Source organism: Hoplias malabaricus, chromosome 18 (genome assembly GCF_029633855.1).
Source record: "Hoplias malabaricus isolate fHopMal1 chromosome 18, fHopMal1.hap1, whole genome shotgun sequence".
Taxonomy (NCBI): Eukaryota; Metazoa; Chordata; class Actinopteri; order Characiformes; family Erythrinidae; genus Hoplias; species Hoplias malabaricus.
This window is the reverse complement of record NC_089817.1, coordinates 18,550,202-18,571,445: the sequence shown is the minus strand read 5'-3', so window position 1 is coordinate 18,571,445 and position 21,244 is coordinate 18,550,202. Positions and strand designations below refer to the sequence as shown.

General features: G+C 38.3%; 2 protein-coding genes across 2 annotated transcripts; both read right to left on the bottom strand.

The window, feature by feature from the left end:
* Nucleotides 1–11,255: 11,255 nt before the first annotated feature.
* LOC136675190 (protein Daple-like) lies at nt 11,256–18,237 on the bottom strand. Its single transcript, XM_066651617.1, has 11 exons — nt 18,116–18,237; nt 17,515–17,636; nt 16,984–17,037; nt 15,910–15,974; nt 14,673–14,790; nt 14,476–14,492; nt 14,243–14,360; nt 13,645–13,749; nt 12,781–12,945; nt 12,188–12,370; nt 11,256–11,901 (listed from the first exon to the last, which is right to left on the bottom strand). The coding sequence occupies exons 1-11, from the start codon at nt 18,235–18,237 to the stop codon at nt 11,693–11,695; spliced, it is 1,278 nt and encodes a 425-aa protein (XP_066507714.1). The 3' UTR covers nt 11,256–11,692.
* LOC136674334 (protein NYNRIN-like) lies at nt 14,249–21,111 on the bottom strand. The gene is made up of 12 exons (XM_066650295.1): nt 18,138–21,111; nt 17,450–17,636; nt 17,126–17,240; nt 16,984–17,037; nt 16,833–16,904; nt 16,251–16,628; nt 15,755–15,974; nt 15,487–15,665; nt 15,313–15,406; nt 14,888–15,238; nt 14,673–14,790; nt 14,249–14,542 (listed from the first exon to the last, which is right to left on the bottom strand). Exon 1 carries the CDS (start codon nt 20,985–20,987, stop codon nt 18,891–18,893), a length of 2,097 nt encoding a protein of 698 aa, XP_066506392.1. The 5' UTR covers nt 20,988–21,111; the 3' UTR covers nt 14,249–14,542; nt 14,673–14,790; nt 14,888–15,238; nt 15,313–15,406; nt 15,487–15,665; nt 15,755–15,974; nt 16,251–16,628; nt 16,833–16,904; nt 16,984–17,037; nt 17,126–17,240; nt 17,450–17,636; nt 18,138–18,890.
* Nucleotides 21,112–21,244: the final 133 nt, after the last annotated feature.

The following is a 21,244-nucleotide window of genomic DNA, read 5'->3' as shown; positions in this document are numbered from 1 at the left end:
GTATAATATTCTCATGGATTTATACTGAATACCTACCAATATGGATTTCTCAAAAACTACCCATAATGCCTAAACCATTCCACTGTCATTAAACAGAGGGACCTTTTGGCTATCAGCTGTATGATTTTGGTAGAATTTCACTGTGTACTTTTCTCATAAACTCATACTGAATATTACCAATATGGATTTCTCAAAAATTACCCATAATGCCTAAACCATTCCACTGCCATTAAACAGAGGGACCTCTTGGCTATTACCTGTATGACTTTGGCAAAATTTCACTGTGTACTTTTCTCATAAAATCATACTGAATACATTCCAATATGGATTTCTCAAAAATTACCCATAATGCCTAAACCATTCCACTGCCATTAAACAGAGGGGCCTCTTGGCTATTACCTGTATGATTTTGGCAAAATTTCACTGTATACTTTTCTCATAAACTCATACTGAATACATTCCAATATGGATTTCTCAAAAATTACCCATAATGCCTAAACCATTGTACTGTCATTAAACAGAGGGACCTCTTGGCTATCAGCTGTATGATTTTGGTAGAATTTCACTGTGTACTTTTCTCATAAACACATATTACATACGTACTGATATGTATTTCTCAAAGATTACCCATAATGCCTAAACCATTGTACTGTCATTAAAAAGAGGGACCTCTTGGCTATTACCTGTATGATTTTGGTAGAATTTCACTGTGTACTTTTCTCATAAACACATACTGAATATTACCAATATGGATTTCTCAAAAATTACCCATAATGCCTAAACCATTGTACTGTCATTAAACAGAGGGACCTCTTGGCTATCAGCTGTATGATTTTGGTAGAATTTCACTGTGTACTTTTCTCATAAACACATATTACATACGTACTGATATGTATTTCTCAAAGATTACCCATAATGCCTAAACCATTGTACTGTCATTAAAAAGAGGGACCTCTTGGCTATTACCTGTATGATTTTGGTAGAATTTCACTGTGTACTTTTCTCATAAACACATACTGAATATTACCAATATGGATTTCTCAAAAATTACCCATAATGCCTAAACCATTCCACTGTCATTAAACAGAGGGGCCTCTTGGCTATCAGCTGTATGATTTTGGTAGAATTTCACTGTGTACTTTTCTCATAAACACATACTGAATATTACCAACATGGATTTCTCAAAAATTACCCATAATGCCTAAACCATTCCACTGTCATTAAACAGAGGGGCCTCTTGGCTATCAGCTGCATGATTTTGGTAGAATTTCACTGTGTACTTTTCTCATAAACACATACTGAATAATACCAATATGGATTTCTCAAAAATTACCCATAATGCCTAAACCATTCCACTGTCATTAAACAGAGGGGCCTCTTGGCTATCAGCTGTATGATTTTGGTAGAATTTCACTGTGTACTTTTCTCATAAACACATACTGAATATTACCAACATGGATTTCTCAAAAATTACCCATAATGCCTAAACCATTCCACTGTCATTAAACAGAGGGGCCCCTTGGCTATCAGCTGTATGATTTTGGTAGAATTTCACTGTGTATTTTTCTCACAAAGTCATATTACATATTTACTGATATGGATTTCTCAGAAATTACCCATAATGCCTAAACCATTCCACTGTTATTAAACAGATGGACCTCTTGGCTATTACCTGTATGATTTTGGTAGAATTTCACTGTGTACTTTTCTCATAAACTCATACTGAACACTTACCGATATGGATTTCTCAAAAATTACCCATAATGCCTAAACCATTCTACTGTCATTAAACAGAGGGGCATCTTGTCTACCAACTGTATGATTTTGTTAAGATTTCACTGTATACTTTTCTCATAAAGTCATACTCAATATATACCGATATGGATTTCTCAAGAATTACCCATAATGCCTAAACCATTCTACTCTTATTAAACAGAGGGACCTCTTGGCTATCAGCTGTATGATTTTTACAGAATTTCACTGTATATGCTTCGCATAGATAAGAAAGATATTTTCTGAAGCCCATGGGAAAGGACCTTGTGCATTTTCATATCATATGGCAAAAGCATTTGAGTTACAGTGGTTTTTCTGTGATGCTTGGAAGGCAGACTACACAGCTGTTTTTAAACAGAATCTGGAAATACACAGTAATTCAAGTTCTTCATAATTTTGATAATTATTAACGTTCAAGTTGTTAGGATGTTGGAGTTGGGGGCGTTAGAGGTGGTTTGGTATTGGTTGGAAACTAACCCTAGCTGTCTATGTTTTTGAACATAACCTACATGACAACCAATCAAATGAGAGCATCCATCCGCTACAGAGCAACCCAGAGTACAGCATGCCATACTTATGTAACTGTAGGGAAGAGACCACTGATGCAACAGCAGAATATATAGTGCCTTGCGAAAGTATTTGGCCCCCTTGAACTTTTCAAACTTTTGCCACATTTCAGGATTCAAACATAAATATATGAAATTTTAATTTTTCTGTGAAGAATCAACAACAAGTGGGACACAATCGTGAATAAAATAAAATATGCAATATTATTAAGAGGGCCGAATAATATTGCATGCCCCACTTTTCAGTTTTTTATTTGATATTTTATTTTATTCACGATTGTGTCCCACTTGTTGTTGATTCTTCACAGAAAAATTAAAATTTCATATATTTATGTTTGAATCCTGAAATGTGGCAAAAGTTTGAAAAGTTCAAGGGGGCCAAATACTTTCGCAAGGCACTATATATTCTGCTGTTGCATCAGTGGTCTCTTCCCTACAGTTACATAAGTATGGCATGCTGTACTCTGGGTTGCTCTGTAGCGGATGGATGCTCTCATTTGATTGGTTGTCATGTAGGTTATGTTCAAAAACATAGACAGCTAGGGTTAGTTTCCAACCAATACCAAACCACCTCTAACGCCCCCAACTCCAACATCCTAACAACTTGAACGTTAATAATTATCAAAATTATGAAGAACTTGAATTACTGTGTATTTCCAGATTCTGTTTAAAAACAGCTGTGTAGTCTGCCTTCCAAGCATCACAGAAAAACAACTGTAACTCAAATGCTTTTGCCATATGATATGAAAATGCACAAGGTCCTTTCCCATGGGCTTCAGAAAATATCTTTCTTATCTATGCGAAGCATATACAGTGAAATTCTGTAAAAATCATACAGCTGATAGCCAAGAGGTCCCTCTGTTTAATAAGAGTAGAATGGTTTAGGCATTATGGGTAATTCTTGAGAAATCCATATCGGTATATATTGAGTATGACTTTATGAGAAAAGTATACAGTGAAATCTTAACAAAATCATACAGTTGGTAGACAAGATGCCCCTCTGTTTAATGACAGTAGAATGGTTTAGGCATTATGGGTAATTTTTGAGAAATCCATATCAATACGTATGTAATATGTGTTTATGAAAGAAGTACACAGTGAAATTCTACCAAAATCATACAGCTGATAGCCAAGAGGTCCCTCTGTTAAATGACAGTGGAATGGTTTAGGCATTATGGGTAATTTTTGAGAAATCCATATCTGTAAATGTTCAGTATGAGTTTATGAGAAAAGTACACAGTGAAATTCTACCAAAATCATACAGCTGATAGCCAAGAGGTCCCTCTGTTTAATGACAGTGGAATGGTTTAGGCATTATGGGTAATTTTTGAGAAATCCATATCAATACTTATGTAATATGTGTTAATGAGAAAAGTACACAGTGAAATTCTACCAAAATCATACAGCTGATAGCCAAGAGGTCCCTCTGTTTAATGACAGTGGAATGGTTTAGGCATTATGGGTAATTTTTGAGAAATCCATATCAATACTTATGTAATATGTGTTTATGAGAAAAGTACACAGTGAAATTCTACCAAAATCATACAGCTGATAGCCAAGAGGCCCCTCTGTTTAATGACAGTGGAATGGTTTAGGCATTATGGGTAATTTTTGAGAAATCCATATCGGTAAGTGTTCAGTATGAGTTTATGAGAAAAGTACACAGTGAAATTCTACCAAAATCATACAGGTAATAGCCAAGAGGTCCCTCTGTTTAATGACAGTGGAATGGTTTAGGCATTATGGGTAATTTTTCAGAAATCCATATTGGTAAATGTTCAGTATGAGTTTATGAGAAAAGTACACAGTGAAATTACACCAAAATCATACAGCCGATAGCCAGGAGGCCCCTCTGTTTAATGGCAGTGGAATGGTTTAGGCATTATGGGTAAATTTGGAGAAATCCATATTGGTAAATGTTCAGTATGAGTTTATGAGAAAAGTACACAGTGAAATTACACCAAAATCATACAGCTGATAGCCAGGAGGCCCCTCTGTTTAATGGCAGTGGAATGGTTTAGGCATTATGGGTAAATTTGGAGAAATCCATATCAGTACGTAGGTAATATGTGTTTATGAGAAAAGTACACAGTGAAATTCTACCAAAATCATTCAGCTGATAGCCAAGAGGTCCCTCTGTTTAATGACAGTGGAATGGTTTAGGCATTATGGGTAATTTCTGAGAAATCCATATCAGTACATATGTAATATGTGTTTATGAGAAAAGTACACAGTGAAATTCTACCAAAATCATACAGCTGATAGCCAAGAGGCCCCTCTGTTTAATGACAGTAGAATGGTTTAGGCATTATGGGAAATTTTTGAGAAATCCATATCAGTACATATGTAATATGTGTTTATGAGAAAAGTACACAGTGAAATTCTACCAAAATCATACAGCTGATAGCCAAGAGGTCCCTCTGTTTAATGGCAGTGGAATGGTTTAGGCATTATGAGTAATTTTTGAGAAATCCACATTGGTAATATTCAGTATGTGTTTATGAGAAAAGTACACAGTGAAATTCTACCAAAATCATACAGTTAATAGCCAAGAGGCCCCTCTGTTTAATGACAGTGGAATGGTTTAGGCATTATGGGTAATTTTTCAGAAATCCATATTGGTAAATGTTCAGTATGAGTTTATGAGAAAAGTACACAGTGAAATTACACCAAAATCATACAGCCGATAGCCAGGAGGCCCCTCTGTTTAATGGCAGTGGAATGGTTTAGGCATTATGGGTAAATTTGGAGAAATCCATATCAGTACATATGTAATATGTGTTTATGAGAAAAGTACACAGTGAAATTCTACCAAAATCATACAGCTGATAGCCAAGAGGTCCCTCTGTTTAATGGCAGTACAATGGTTTAGGCATTATGGGAAATTTTTGAGAAATCCATATCAGTACGTATGTAATATGTGTTTATGAGAAAAGTACACAGTGAAATTCTACCAAAATCAAACAGGTAATAGCCTCGAGGTCCCTCTGTTTAATGACAGTACAATGGTTTAGGCATTATGGGTAATTTTTGAGAAATCCACATTGGTAATATTCAGTATGTGTTCATGAGAAAAGTACACAGTGAAATTCTACCAAAATCATACAGCTGATAGCCAAGAGGTCCCTCTGTTTAATGACAGTGGAATGGTTTAGGCATTATGGGTAATTTTTGAGAAATCCATGTTAGTAATATTCAGTATAAGTTTATGAGAAAAGTACACAGTGAAATTCTACCAAAATCATACAGGTAATAACCAAGAGGTCCCTCTGTTTAATGACAGTGGAATGGTTTAGGCATTATGGGTAAATTTTGAGAAATCCATATCAGTACGTATGTAATACGTGTTTATGAGAAAAGCACACAGTGAAATTCTACCAAAATCATACAGCTGATAACCAAGAGGTCCCTCTGTTTAATGACAGTGGAATGGTTTAGGCATTATGGGTAATTTTTGAGAAATCCATGTTAGTAATATTCAGTATAAGTTTATGAGAAAAGTACACAGTGAAATTCTACCAAAATCATACAGGTAATAACCAAGAGGTCCCTCTGTTTAATGACAGTGGAATGGTTTAGGCATTATGGGTAAATTTTGAGAAATCCATATCAGTACGTATGTAATACGTGTTCATGAGAAAAGTACACAGTGAAATTCTACCAAAATCATACAGCTGATAGCCAAGAGGTCCCTCTGTTTAATGACAGTGGAATGGTTTAGGCATTATGGGCAGTTTTTGAGAAATCCATATTGCTAAGTATTCAGTATAAATCCATGAGAATATTATAGTGAGCTCCCTCTGTTTAATGACAGTAAAATGTAATCTGTATTTCTCTATGTCCACCAGGATTACTATTCAAAGCCAGTTAAGTGTTTATAGAAAAGTAAAAAATACGTAAATATATGAAATAATCAAAGCATGTTTTGCCTTTTTAAAGTGATTTAAAACGAAATATATTCCTAATGGCTTGTTAATTTTAGTCCATTTTAGCATTGCGTGCATTTATTTATTAACAGAGACATCGCTACTCAAACGCGGGTTTCAGACTCTCTTATCTGTCCCAAAGCGGACGTGGTGTTCTCCGCAATGAAAAACCGTAATGACGCGCCTATACGTGCATTCGGATTTGAAGTGCGGATGGCTTGACCGTCAGTTTCCAAAGTGCGGATAGCTTGACTCCAGTCACCGGAATATAACACAATCCAGGGCCGTTCACCCTTTCACCGCCGCTCCCCAGTCCGACGCGCACACACACCAGGCCCCGACCTCCTCCTCTCTCCTGTCTCAACTTGGAAGCCTCTCAAAAACGTGATCGCGACCCGGAAGTCCCCTCTCAAAGGTCGCTCCCCCCCTTAAATGTGTCTAACCCCACCCCTTTTCTTCATCATTCTTACATGGATAAGGGTTACAGATAATGAATGAATGAATGTAGTTAAATGTTCATATGCAACAAGGATACCTGTGTATTAAAAACAATCTGAAAATTTGAATTCATTTTGTTGTTGAGTTTTAATTGAATAGTGCCGACTGACATTTTCTGCTATAGTAGAAATGCATATGGATTTTTGCATTGTATTTAAAAGAGAAAAGGAGGCAAGATGTTGAAACTGACTGTGGATGTATAATTATAAATTTATCAGTCGTTGCTGAAATGACTAACACTTGTTTTTGTCTGTGTTTGTGTGTAGGGATGAGAAGAGGCAAGTATCAGCTGGCTGCCTTAAGCCTTATGTTAAGAGCCTTTGCCAGCATTGATTTGTTAATAAATCAAGTGGGCTTTATAGACAATTGGTTACGTTTTGAGGGCAAGCCTGGTCTTATAGGTAGGGATGGTATCCACCCCACGCGGGAGGGTGCTGCCTTACTTTCTTGCAGCATAGCACATAGTCTTTTAGTTAGTCAGCAGAGTAGTGTAGATAGCTGCTGACAATCCAGAGCCGGGACCAGGCCGCAGACAGACAGGCTAAACTGACCGTCTGCGAACTGTCTTGAGGCGTCACCCAGGTTCAACTGTATTGAGACTGTGTCTTTCCCCCGAACTAAATGTAAAAGTAGAAAAACAAAATCAGCCTGTTTCAGCAACCTAATCAATATTAAATCATACACAACACCTAGCAGCAACACCTCAGAACTAAAATTTGGGTTACTCAACATAAGATCACTAAACTCAAAAGCACTCATCGTAAATGATATTATAAGTGATCATAAATTCAATGTTTTCTGTCTCACGGAAACGTGGGTTAGACCAAATGAATATTTAGCACTAAATGAAGCCACCCCCCTAGGCTATAATTATGCACATAGCCCAAGAATATCAGGCAAAGGAGGTGGAGTATGTGTAATTTACCAAAATACCCTAGAAATTAGTCTTAAACAATATGACACCTTCTCTTCTTTTGAGGTACTCTCCACTATTATTACAAATCCGGTCACAAAAAAGGACGCATTTTTATTATGCAACATTTACAGACCACCAGGGCCTTACTTACTAAGCGATTTTGCTACAAACCCAGCGGTGTGCAATCATAAAGTTATAATTGTAGGAGATTTCAATATCCATTTTGAGAAGGAAAGTGACCCACTAAAAAAGGCATTTACCTCAATCTTAGACTCGATTGGTATTACTCAAAATGTAACAGGGCCTACACACTACTGCAGCCACACTTTAGACTTAGTTCTGACACTAGGTCTTAACATTGACAAAATTAATATCTTACCGCAATCCTTAGCAATCTACGATCATTACTTAATTTCATATGAGCTACGTTTTAGCCATAATATATGTAAGAACCCTCGCTATTCTACAAGGCGTATAATAAAACCATCTACCGCCCTACAATTTATAGAAAACCTACCAGAACTATCGACCCCAGTTCCAACTCCATCAGACACAGTGGACCTAGATGTACTAACTGATTACCTAGAAAATACCTGTCGATCTACTTTAGAAAAGGTAGCACCACTTAAACATAAAGGTATAAGACAGAAAAAGCTCGCACCATGGTATAATGATAAGACCCGTACTTTAAAACAAACATTACAAAAACTAGAGCGGAAATGGCGATCAACCAAGCTTGAAGTGTTCCATTCTGCTTGGAAGGACAGCCTTATAGAGTATAGAAATGCCCTCACTAAAGCTCGCTCAGCATATCTGGCCTCGCTGATCTCCCATAAGAAAAATAATCTGAGAGCACTGTTTAGTGTGTTTTCTAGAATTACAAAAAATCAAGCAGGTTCTGAACAACTAATTCCAGCAACTCTCACCAGTAAAGATTTTATGGACTTTTTTAATAATAAAGTTGAGAATATTAGACAACAAACTCAAGCCACAGGATCAAATCCATCCTGGCTGCCACCCGATGTGAATGATATAAAACATAATATAACTTTAAAAGAAAGACTTGAAACCTTTTACCCACTCCCACTCCCAATTAGAACTAGAGAAGATTATCACCTCCGCAAACTGTACAACTTGCACACTTGATGCAATTCCCACAAAGTTGCTCAAAGAAGTACTACCAGCTATTATTGATCCTCTTTTAACTATAGTAAACTCATCCCTTAGTCTGGGCCATGTACCCAAAGCTTTTAAACTAGCAGTTATTAAACCTATGATCAAGAAACCAAATCTTGATGCTAGTACACTGTCTAATTACAGGCCTATTTCTAATTTGCCATTTCTGTCCAAGATCTTAGAAAGAGCTGTGGCCCAACAACTTAGTTCATATCTACATAAGAATCATATATATGAAAAATTCCAATCTGGATTCAGGCAACATCATAGTACAGAGACAGCTCTAGTCAAGATAACAAATGATCTTCTTCTTGCCTCTGATCAAGGCCACGTATCCCTGTTGGTGCTTCTTGACCTAAGTGCAGCTTTCGATACAATAGACCACAATATTCTCATAGAAAGGTTAGAAAACATGGTTGGAATCACAGGGACAGCCCTATTATGGTTCAAATCTTACTTAACGGAACGTTATCAATTCGTAAAAGTAAATAATCTAAATTCAAATTATTCTAAAGTAAGATTTGGAATTCCACAAGGCTCTATTTTAGGACCATTATTATTTACATTATACATGTTACCGCTAGGCACAGTTATAAGAAACCATGACATTAACTTTCACTGTTACGCAGACGACACACAATTGTATATTTCAGCCAAGCCCGATGACAAACACAGATTAAAGAAAATAGAGGACTGTGTAAAAGACGTGAAAGGCTGGATGTTGCGTAACTTCCTCTTTCTAAACAGCAACAAAACAGAGGTCCTGCTTTTGGGTCCAAAAGTGGCAAGAAATAAATTATCAGATTTAATTTTAAATCTAGCTGACTTTCCAGTTAAACCTGGTTCAGCAGCAAAAAATCTTGGTGTCATAATTGACCCGGAATTATCATTTGATCAACACATAGGTAGTATCACTAGGACAGCTTTTTTACATGTTCGCAATATTGCTAAGATTAAAAATTCCTTATCCCTTCAGGACGCAGAAACATTAGTACATGCCTTTATTACTTCAAGGCTTGACTACTGTAACGCACTACTGTCAGGATGCACCAGCAGCAATTTAAGAAAACTTCAACTAGTTCAAAATGCTGCAGCTAGGGTCCTCACTAAAACTAGAAAATTTGAACATATCAGCCCAGCTTTATCATCACTTCATTGGCTGCCTGTTAAATTCCGCATTGACTACAAAATTTTGTTATTAACATATAAAGCTCTACATGGGCTTGCTCCTGAATATCTTCAAGATACAATTTCCTATTATGAGCCTCCACGTTCACTCAGATCACAGAATACTGGATTTTTAATTGTTCCCAGAATTCAGAAGGCCTCAGTTGGGGGAAGAGCCTTTTCTTATAAAGCCCCCAGACTCTGGAATGATCTTCCAGAAAATGTTCGGGACTCAGACACAGTCGCAATCTTCAAATCTAGGCTAAAAACACATCTGTTTAGTTTATCTTTTGGTAGCTAATGCTCCCCCATAGATAAAGGCGGCAGATCCGGGGGGTCCATGGACACAAGGAATTATAGTAAACTGAGACGCTTGTGCTGTCGTCCCGCCGCTTCTCGCGATCACTCAGGTTTGTTGACGGTGGAGCGGAGGGATGCCAGTGTTTCAGGATGCTCCCGTGTCTGTGTGTCCTTCTGGTTCTCTCCTTTTAGTTAAAGCTGTCATAGTCAGATCTGCCGGAGTCATTAGCCACACTCTGGAAATTTTCATATTTTCTACTTTACAGTTCAAAACTAATTCCATCCCTTTACATCTTTCCGAGTAAACAACTGCCCACCTGTCTGTCTGGATACTGATGGATGACTGTCGAGATCCTCCTCCACGCTTCAGACCAGCTGCCCACGCTCCAGCAACCACCAAGTGCCTTGAAGCTGTCCCTACACTGAAGTTCTCATGGACTACTAACTATCATCACCAGTAGATTGACCAGAGGAGGATGGGTCACCCCTTGTGAGCCTTGGTTCCTCCCAAGGTTTCTTCCTCAGCTGGGGGAGTTTTTCCTTGCCACTGTCGCCCCTGTCTTGCTCACTTGAGGGTTTTACATTTGTTTTTACATTTCATGTCAAATCTTTGTCTTACTGGAATTCTGTGAAGCTGTTTTGTGACAACATCAGTTGTGAAAAGCGCTATATAAATAAATTTGATTTGATTTGATTAATAAATATGCATTCTCCTTCTTTACTAGTTTATTACCAGGTTTCTGCAAAACTGAACCTAATTAATCATAATACCCAATTAAAATAAAATAATGTCAGTATATGAAATACTAAGTTTGTTTGCATCCATGATGCCTTTTAGAGTGAAAACATGGGACGACACCTTGGAGCCTGCCCACAATTTGAACTTCATTTAATGTTTTTTGTCAGTATACATAACGATTTGATTGTGTGCCACAAAAGAATAAATAAATAATCAAAAACAATCTTTGTCCATTATACTTATCTATTAAGAAAAACAATAATAATCAAAAGGACATCACTGAGCATGCAATATTAGGGTCCCAGTTTCAGCTACAGTTTATGTAATGCATGTGATCTTGATTGAATCAATGTAGTCAATGCAGCAAATATGTAGAGGACAAAATATTAACAGATGCAATCATTCAATAGATGCAAACGTCCATAATCAACTAAAATGTTGAATGCTCATATGTTAACTCTGGACACAACAGCTATAATCAAATAATCAAACTTAGATGATTATAATCAAAATCAACCATAATCCTATTCAGGTGAAAAATATGTATGCTTACATGTATGTAAGTTTAAGAAAAAAAATTTACATATGTAAACAGATCTGAAATGTACTCGGCTACTGCGGTGGATGGAATCTACAATTCATCATCTGTAGATGCATCTGTGGAAACATCCTCATATGGGTCTTCATTTTCTTCTTCCACAACAGTGCCATGATGGCCAACCACTATTTGGTGGTATGTTTCTTTCACAGCTAACAACTCAGTCTTAAGCTCCTCAAGTTTTTGGAGGACAGCACTGTGCAGGCCATGGTAAGCTTGATCAGAAACTCCTGAAGGGTAGCCTAAATATCAAATTGGGATATATAGTACAATGCACAATTAAACACCAAATATAATGTAAAAAATGGTACAAGGTTGAAAGAACATATAGTCAAGCAGTATACACAAATAACATGCCTAATCATCTGATCATAGTATTAGGGTTTGAAAAGTATGATCTAGTTGTGAATGTTGGGTTGTGTTCATAAAGTATGCTTCAATGTGGACATTTCTAGCAAAAATAATCTGTAAAGTGATTCAAGAATGTATCTAATATGGAGCAAACAACATTAAGAAATTAATACTCACTGTTTGCTGCCAGGTCTTCTGATATTACACCAGCCTGGTCCCTTAAAGCTTTGCATGTTCTTGTAAGATGGTTCCAATGTTGTTTCATTTCTCGCAAAAGTATAGCCTCTTCTTCGATCAGTCTCTCCAGCTGCATCACCTTGTCAAAAACTTTCTTCTTCATGCCTAGAGAAGTGTCAAGTTCTAGAAAACAAACAACACATTGATATAAATATCCTATTCAAATACATTAATACTTCTTAATGCCTTTGGGAGTAAAAGCAAATGTTAGTGGTGCAGCTGTCTGTCCTGACAACACAAGCCAACAAGTGTGGAGAAAGAAGACAGAGACCCTCCTTGACACCATAATCAGAGTAGTCAGGCATGGAGTCACTTCTGAAGTGTGTGAGAGATGGTCACTCTATGGGAGGGATGGCACAGTTCAAGTATGTGAAAAAGGGGTAAATATATAAATCTTATTTTCATGGAAATCCACACACTTCTAAAGTCCAAAACAAATGAAAAATACATAGGCTTCTTACCTTTCAAAGACAGAGTTCAATGAAGTACTCAATAAAGTTTCACTAAAATAATTCATGTCAAAATTATCATACCAGAATCCCAAGGCCAGATAGGACTTTCTGACACCAAAAGATCTTCAACAGAATCTACAGATTCTGTGCTGGTCGAAAGATCATTATATTGGGATATGGCATCAGACAGCTTTATCTTATCCTCTGCAATCCGTCTTCGGATCTTGTGTCGCTGTTTGTTACGGTCTGCAGCAAAATTCATGAAAAAATTTTAAAAAATTTAAAAAGAGGTTTCAGGAGTATATGCATAAAGTTTGATTAGTGGACACTCAAAAGGCACCTTATTAACAATACTGTATATCAGTAATTAAGAAAGTAATTGTGAATACTTCTATACCTGAAATTTAACTTTTTATTAATTCAGCACTATCATAAATTTCTGGTAATAAAAAGAACAGTAGTGCAGACAGTCAGGTAATGTTAAACATAGGAATGCTTATTTTTACACCAGACATTGGAAGGTAGGGTTGTTTCCTCAGTGTACACTGATACAGTGTACCATAACAAATCAAAATGCTCATATTACACTGTTTCTTCAATGGTCAGGACCCCCACAGAGGACTTCAAATCTGACAGGGCAGCCATGGCCTAATGGTTAGAGACCGGGCTGAAGTGCCCTTGAGCAAGGCACTGAACCCACAACTGCTCCCCGGGTGCTGGGATTGTTGCCCCCCACTTTGGGTGTGTGATCACAGCCCATAGAGTGCACTAGTGTGTGTGCGTGTTTTATTGTAGTCAACAAATACCATACCACGTATATGTAGTCAATGGAGCGTAACTTTCTGTACTCCTAGAAATGTATAGGGCATATATATCTCAAATTAAAAAAAAAATTGTCACCCAAATACATGATGACAGTAAGGCAATTTGGTCATGGATACTTACCTGTTACTCTATACAGATCCCGCTTTTTTTGCTGGATACCCAAAAAGAGGCTTTCAATCAAATGTTGCAACCTCACTGGATCATCTGTGCTGAGGTCATCTGGAGCTATATAATTTTTATATAAGTATTTAATCAGTATCATGCATTTTCTGTGCCATATACAAAAAAGAAAAACACAATTTATATTTTTTAGACAAAAGTGATTTACATTAAATATGAATCTAACAAATCTAAAAGCAAAAAAAAATTTTATTAAATAAAAATAAAAATAAAAAATAAAGAGAAATTGTAATACAGGTCAAAAAAAAGAACATTCACTAACTTTCTGCCAAAGAATCAGAGAACATGTATACAGTTTGCCCTTTATGTTTTATGGTGACTAATAAATATCTCAATGTTTTGAATGAGAAAGCTACCTCACCTAGGTTTACCTTTTTAAAACAGTTACTGATCATGCATTACATTGCATCTTTGTCTGGCATGGTCACACGATAGTCTTAGCCAGTTAAGGCGGCAGGCATGGAAATACATAAAAAAAAAAAACCGATGGTGATCCTTCTTTACAATTCACAAGAGGCAACAACACGTAAATACTTACTGTCAACTGCCCACTGTTTTACATCAGTGACCCACTGCTGTAGTTCCTCATCGGATTTTCCTGTGCTTTTCTTTATAGCCTCAATGTCCTCTTTGACCTCCTTACTTGTTTGTAAAATCTCAAAAGTATAATAAATTGAAAGTTAAACAAACCTTTGGCAATACTATTATTAGGTATGAAAATCATTAGCAGACTTACGTCAGTTTGAAATAAATAAAATCTTTCAAAAGTACTTGTGCAGGTTTCTTTCCTTTCGCTCATTCCATCCCCTGGCATGCAAAGTGATCATGTCTACCCGTGCTGTGATGATGAAAGAATAAAAGTGCTGCTCAACTATAAGCAAGTCACTAAGTATGAGTAAAGAAACAACCAAGCAGTTTGCCAAAAACTGAGCACAATACATGAGAACTGTAAATAAAGGTTCTCTTACCAGCCTTACTCATGTACTTCGTAGTTAGAGCCACTCGTGACAAAAAGCTGTTAACTTGTTCAACTTCTTCACCTAGGGTAGTACCTGCCCCTGTTTGATTTTTGCCACCCCACTGAACCTATAGAATATACATCAGATGTCAAGAATATAAATATCGAGTTTAACAACAACATCAACATGTCAAAGAACCTGTTAGTTGAGGAATATACAATTACCTCACATTTTGTAGAGTGCCCCTTTGCATGCATAACCGAGAGAAAAGGCTTCATCTGAGTCAAGATTTTTAATTCTGGGAACACATGAGCCACCTTTTGCAGATAGGGCCAATACCGACACATTATGTCAGTGCAGAAGAATTGGCAATTTGTTTTAGCTGCAAGTTCTTTTTGCAAAAACAGAGGGTAAGCAAATATTTCCCCCCTAAACATGTTCAGACCTCTAAGAAATATACAGTGTCTGCAAACTGCGACCTCTAGGCCCTCTTCATCGCATTTTGTGTTTGTCTTTTTAGAGGTCTCCCTAGCTGCAGCCTATGTTGACTTTCCACAGATGCCTTTTCCATGTACCTGTAACACAATGTCAATGTAAGATATGTATGCAAATACTGATTTACTGTGTACAGTCCAAAGACATTTCTTACCGCCTTGGTCTTCTCACGAATACAGTCAACAAAAGTTGCTACAGCGTTGTCATTGGCCAGAAAATCACCATCAAAAAATGGTTGCTCCTCTACCCTACATAAAGAAAATATTTTAATGCTACAAGAGACAGTCACAAGTTCTATACAGTGAAAATGTTCTCAATTATAATATACCCCTTTGTTTTGCTGAAACGATATAGTTTTCTGTTTCCATCAGCAGACACAGCAACTGTAACTGGGGTGCAAGCTGGGCAAGAGAAGTGGTCAATTCCACAGAGTTTTTCTTTTTCATGACGACAGTATGTCCATTCAAGAAAAGCTTTTTGGAAGACATCACCACATATGTTGCCACTCTGGAATTAGGAAAATAATGAAACATGGTTACATGCCAAACTGCAGACAGGACAATTGCAGTGGACATACAGCCTTCCAACAGTCTTACCCTTCCAAATAGTTGTGAGCGCTGTTGTAACATTTTTACAAATGCTTGTCTTGAAAGCCCAGGTGAAGTGATCTTTAGCTGAAAAGGTCTACCTGGTATACAATTTGAAATGCAACTGTTCCTGGCCAGTAACCACTAAAAAGCAGATCCCGTACCTCAGGTGTCCATGACACAAGACATGTTCTGCAACTCACTACAGGCAGAAAGAGATCATAGCGACCTGTACACAATTAAAAAGAAAACAAAATACAGGACATACACAGTGATTATCAACACATACTATGTCAGCAGGTTAACCTAATATACAATAAAAATACCATTAATACAGATGAGTACAACTGGTCGTCCAGTATCAATGGACAGGTTGTGAGTGTCACAATCACAGATTCTGTCTGGTTGTGTAATTGGCAGTAAACACGCTATCAGAACGGAATAATATATTGACTACAAAAATGGGAAAATATGAACATGCTTTTAATTTTTAAGTAGTTCTTACCTTGTTCAAATAGGACATTTTGTCCACTGATGTCTTGCACAGCAGTTGATAGCGGGAGAGTTTTATAGAACCCATCAACAAAAGTCTCTCTGTTGTGAAAGACAAGATATTTGTGTGTGGAAATATCACAATTTCCACAGAAACTGGATTTTGGCAAACACTCCTTGCATCTGATCACTGCTTCTTTTGATTTACAGTGATCACAATACCCATGATGTACATGACCTGAAGCTAGCAAACTGTCAAGGAGTTTAGGTCTTGCTTCCCACCAGCGATCTTCAGACAAAGTTTGCCTTAATGCCCAATTGTGAGATGCTGTGGATCTGGGTTCTGCAACATCACAGTCCAGTGTATCCTGGAGTAGTTGTAGTTGTAAATCTTGCAAAAATAAATAAAATTAATTAATAAACATTCAGCAATTCCTTACATTATGAGCTTGTTCATTGAGAACAGACAGTCCTATTTAATTTTAAAAAAGACATTATTTCTCGAGTGCAAACAGAAAGTAACTAATTCAGTGGAACTTAATGAAGACAGTGCTACAATAAATATAAAATGACATTAAGTATAAAAAATATTCACCTATAACTTGTTGTACATCTACATCTGCCAGGTCTTGTTTGCTAGTTGAAGGTTTAGATGTGCTTGCAGTTTCTGGAATTATATGATTTTTTTTTTTAATTCAATAAATACGTTACCATTTGTACATTACCATAAATTAAAAATGGCTTACCAATCTCAAGTTCCTGTAGGTTACTTGCAAAAGCCATGGAACGTCGAGACTGATCTAGAGTAAACCAAATCCAAAAGTTTATGATTGAATGAGTTCTAAAATAATTCACAAAGAGCAAAGGATCAAAAACATCAAAACATACCCTTCTTTTGTTTTCGCCTCTCATAGACCAAGTATCCTTCTTTATTTCTCTTTTTCCAGCGCACCTTTGGCTCAACATGCTTTTTTTTGGTAGGTGGTTCAACTACTTCTTCATTCTATATTACTCATATAAACATTTAAGAGGTAGAACAATGTGGTATTTCAGAAAATAGCATTTTGCATAAAGCACAAATACTTAATAACAGTGCTATTAAATTCCTAAATAATTCATAAATAATTTTTTTGAATGCAGTAATTTCATTGTTAGTGACCCTCAAATACTTGCAAGAACAAAATTAATGATTATAACAAGGAAACAACATACTTATAAAATGACCATGCAGAGAAGGAGTTGTGAAATACTGTTTGATGCAGTAATTATTTTCATACAAATTGCCATCATCTCTTCCAAATCAGCCATTAGTTCATCAATATCAAGTTGTAATTCCTCCTCCGTTCTGTCCTCTTGTGCAGGTTTACCAGATGATCTCTTTTCAGCCATGTTTTTAAACCTGAGGGTCACAAGATAAATTACATTTTAAATTAAAATATTTAAGTAGTGGATTTTATACTTCCTACTTTTATTAACTTCCTACTTGTGAACAGCATTTAAAAAAAATACTGGATTACAAAGCCTCGTTTATTTTCCAAGGGACAATAAAAATTTGTCCTCTGACACACACCTTATCTAACTAGTGGATTTGTGTGTCCATCATCTGCCAAAACAATTAATTCTTATGACATTCTTATGACTACAGTACCGAATAGTTTGGCAGATTCATGGGATCTGTGGTTTTAATACGGATAAATATATAGAGACTACTTTACAGCAACTCTCAACACATACGGGCTCATTCACAAACAAGAGCACAAGAAACAAAGGTACAAACATAAGCAAACGTACGTACATCCACGACACGAACAGATGGACAGGCGTATATGTACACATACGCAAACAAACGCACAAGCACGCGCAGACACACAAACATACACAGCCATAGTCTCGTTGTTACCATAGCAAACGAAGTACGATGTTATTTTTCCACTGACGGAGCCACGATATCTTTCACATTCCTGTAACATAACAAGAGCGATGGTGTTTACAAAGTACATCGTTACGGCCACAGAACCCGTTTTATTTAGCAAGCGCCAACTCATTAGCCACCAGGCTAATTTAAAAAGTCACTGTGGTGGAAGTTTTTACCCTGAAAATATCAGACAGGCAGTTCTTGTGTCAAGTAACAAAAAGATTTATTAAGAGTAAGAGAGAGCGTGCGTTGTTGGATGAAACCAGCGGGCACACTCCCTGAGAGAAGGTTACACACAGTTTTATCTTTTCCTGACGCTGACGTGAGGAAGTGAAACAGAGCTTGCTCCATGTTCTGTAGCCTTGTTCTCCTGTCTTATCAGCTTTAGCAACCTTGTAAGCTTGGTTGTGAGTACGCGATGTTCGTGTTGCAAGGTGCAACTGTCTGTTTAATCTGATGAATGTGAGCACATGCTGGTCACTTCTTCACGTCAAACGCCAAGGTACATTTTGCTCAGTATCAATCATAAATGAGTTTGTCATTACAATCCCCCCTACTAATACTATCAAAATTTACCTTAAAACAGTCCCACTAGACATGGCTATGATAATATGGTGTAAGCGTCCTAAGTCAGCTTGTCGCTGAATTTTACTAGGCAATCGCGTGCGCTGCATTGTATATGAGTAAGCGTATTTCTACAAATTCACTATGCACATGTGAACATAAGCGAGTGTTTTATTAAACAGAAACAGGTGGTCCATCGAACAGGTCTCCCAACTCCAAGGCATTCTCGTCCGGGAGGGGCAGTGTTGCGATGTAAGTCAGCTGATTCTGCTGGAGAGAGAAAGAGCGGAGGAGGAGAGAGGAACAATGGGAAAGCATACATGGGATTAACAGTTTGATGAAGAAAAGCCCTATCAGCATGGGCAGGACCACGGTCAGCAGCCCCCACAGGGCAGTCAACTGTTCGAGCCACCCAGTTTGTTCGGCGCCCCGAGTGGCGTCTTCTACGTATCTCTGTAGTGCAGTTAGGTTTCTTAGGGCTTCCGCAATCTTGCCATGGTCTTGTCCTTCATCCGGGATGTATGTGCAGCAAGTAGTACCGATTATTTTGCACACGCCCCCTTGGGCTGCAGTGAGTAAGTCTAACGTCAGGCGATGCTGGAGAACCATATCACGCAGAGCGGCCAGTTCTGTCTTTGTCCCTTCTCCCATTGTCGCAGTAGCATTGATAAGTCGAAGAAGGGCGTATCGATTTATTTCTACATGATCTCGCACCTCGCCTAGGCCTACCCACGGAAAAACTTGTTGCCAAACCTTCGCTCCCCCTCCCCAGATGCGATGGTCCCATGGGACTTTGGTGTCAGCTGTAATCCAGGTCTTACTTACCCACTTATGTGTGTTTGTGTCAGGTAGGTCCCTCTTGGTCCTACTGTGTAACATGCTTGTCGGGTGTCTCCCTGTGGGAAAAGCTTCCGTCCACTTGCTGAACATACATACGCAAACCAACATGTATTTCTTTCCCTCTGCCTGAGTCAGTTCTACAAAATCAATTTGCCAGTGCTGGAATGGTTCTGTTGCGGGCGGGTGGCCCGCTGTAGAAGTTTGCGCATGTGCTGCTTTCACAGAGTGTTGTGCGCATATCAGACACTGAGAACAAAATTTTTGGGTTAAGTTCGTGAGGCCTGGAGCGTACCACTGCTTTCTCAAAGTGTCCACTATCCCCCCTTTGGACATGTGGCTACGCCCATGTACAATCTTAATCAGGCCTCTCGTGTATGCTTTGGGTAGGCAGGGTTTGTTTGTTGGCGCATGCATCCAACCTTGTGGGGTCAGTGAACACTTGTCTTGTTTCCACCTCCGTATTTCAGCTGCCGTGGCTGAAGACTGGATATCTGCAAGAGATACGGTAAGGTTAGTCACAGGAATAGCGGAGGCTTGGATGTGGGGTTTGAGTGCTGCTGCTTTCGCAGCAAGGTCTGCCTTTGCATTACCCTTGGTGATGTAATCAGTTCCCTTTTGGTGAGCCGCACACTTAACTATAGCTAATTCTTTGGGTAGTAGGATAGACTCCAGGAGTTCGGCCACTAACTGGTGATGTTTAATGTGTGTACCATTGCTAGTCAGGAATTTACGGTGTTTCCAGATTGCAGCAAAATCTGAGGCCACGCCCCAAGCATATCTGGAATCCGTGAAAACCATCGCTGACTTACCTTCTGCGAGTTTACATGCCTCGATTACGTCTACCAGTTCGGCGGCTTGGGCTGAATATGTGGATGGCAAGGGTTTAGCCACTAAGACCTCTGAAGCAGTCACAACCGCACATCCAACCTTATTCACGCCGTGTTGGTCTCTGGAAGCTGATCCATCTACAAACAAAACAAGATCAGGGTTAGTGAGAGGTTCGTCTTTCAGGTCTAGTCTGGGTGTGCATGTTTCAGTCAGTACTGCCACACAGTCATGTGGTTCCCCGTCCTCGGCCGTAGGGAGCAGGGTTGCTGGATTTAGAGAGGTGCAGCGTTTTACTGTGATGTTTGGCATGTCTAGCAATGTAGTGTGATACCTCAGCCATCGCTGCGCCGACAAGTGTGAGACCTTCTGGTCCTGCAATATTCTGTGAACTGCATGTGGTACTAGGAGTGTAAGTGGAGAGTAAGCAACAATGTCCCGTGATGCTAAGACTGCTTTTTCCGCAGCTGCCACTGCTCGGAGGCAAGCTGGCAGTCCCTGTGCAACTGCATCCAATTTTGCAGAAAAATAGGCAATCGGGCGTTTGTGTGGTCCGTGCTGTTGGCACAGGACAGAAGTCATATAGCCCTCTTTTTCATCCACCATCTGGTGATAGGGTTTGTCTGGGTCGGGGACTCCTAGAACTGGAAAAGTTTGCAGTGTTTGTTTAAGGTTAGTGAATGCCTTTTCTGCCTCTGCAGTCCAGACCAGTCTGGAAGAGCTAGTTCCCTTAGTGGGTTATTAAGTTTCGCAAGGGGCCCTCAGCCTGAGCATAAGATGGTATAAACGCTCTACAGTAAGATGTAGTTCCTAAAAATGAAAGCATTTGTTTTTTGGTTTGCGGTTTAGGTATGGCTGCAATC

Coding starts and splice junctions, on each gene's coding strand:
- LOC136675190 (XM_066651617.1), bottom strand. CDS start 18,237: ATGTACTTTGTAAACACCATCGCTCTTGTTATGTTACAGGAATGTGAA. Junction 17,038..17,514: donor GGAAGAGATGATGGCAATTT/GTATGAAAATAA, acceptor GGTTTACTCTAG/ATCAGTCTCGACGTTCCATG. Junction 15,975..16,983: donor CCTACAGGAACTTGAGATTG/GTAAGCCATTTT, acceptor AATTGTGTACAG/GTCGCTATGATCTCTTTCTG.
- LOC136674334 (XM_066650295.1), bottom strand. CDS start 20,987: ATGGTGGATGAAAAAGAGGGCTATATGACTTCTGTCCTGTGCCAACAG.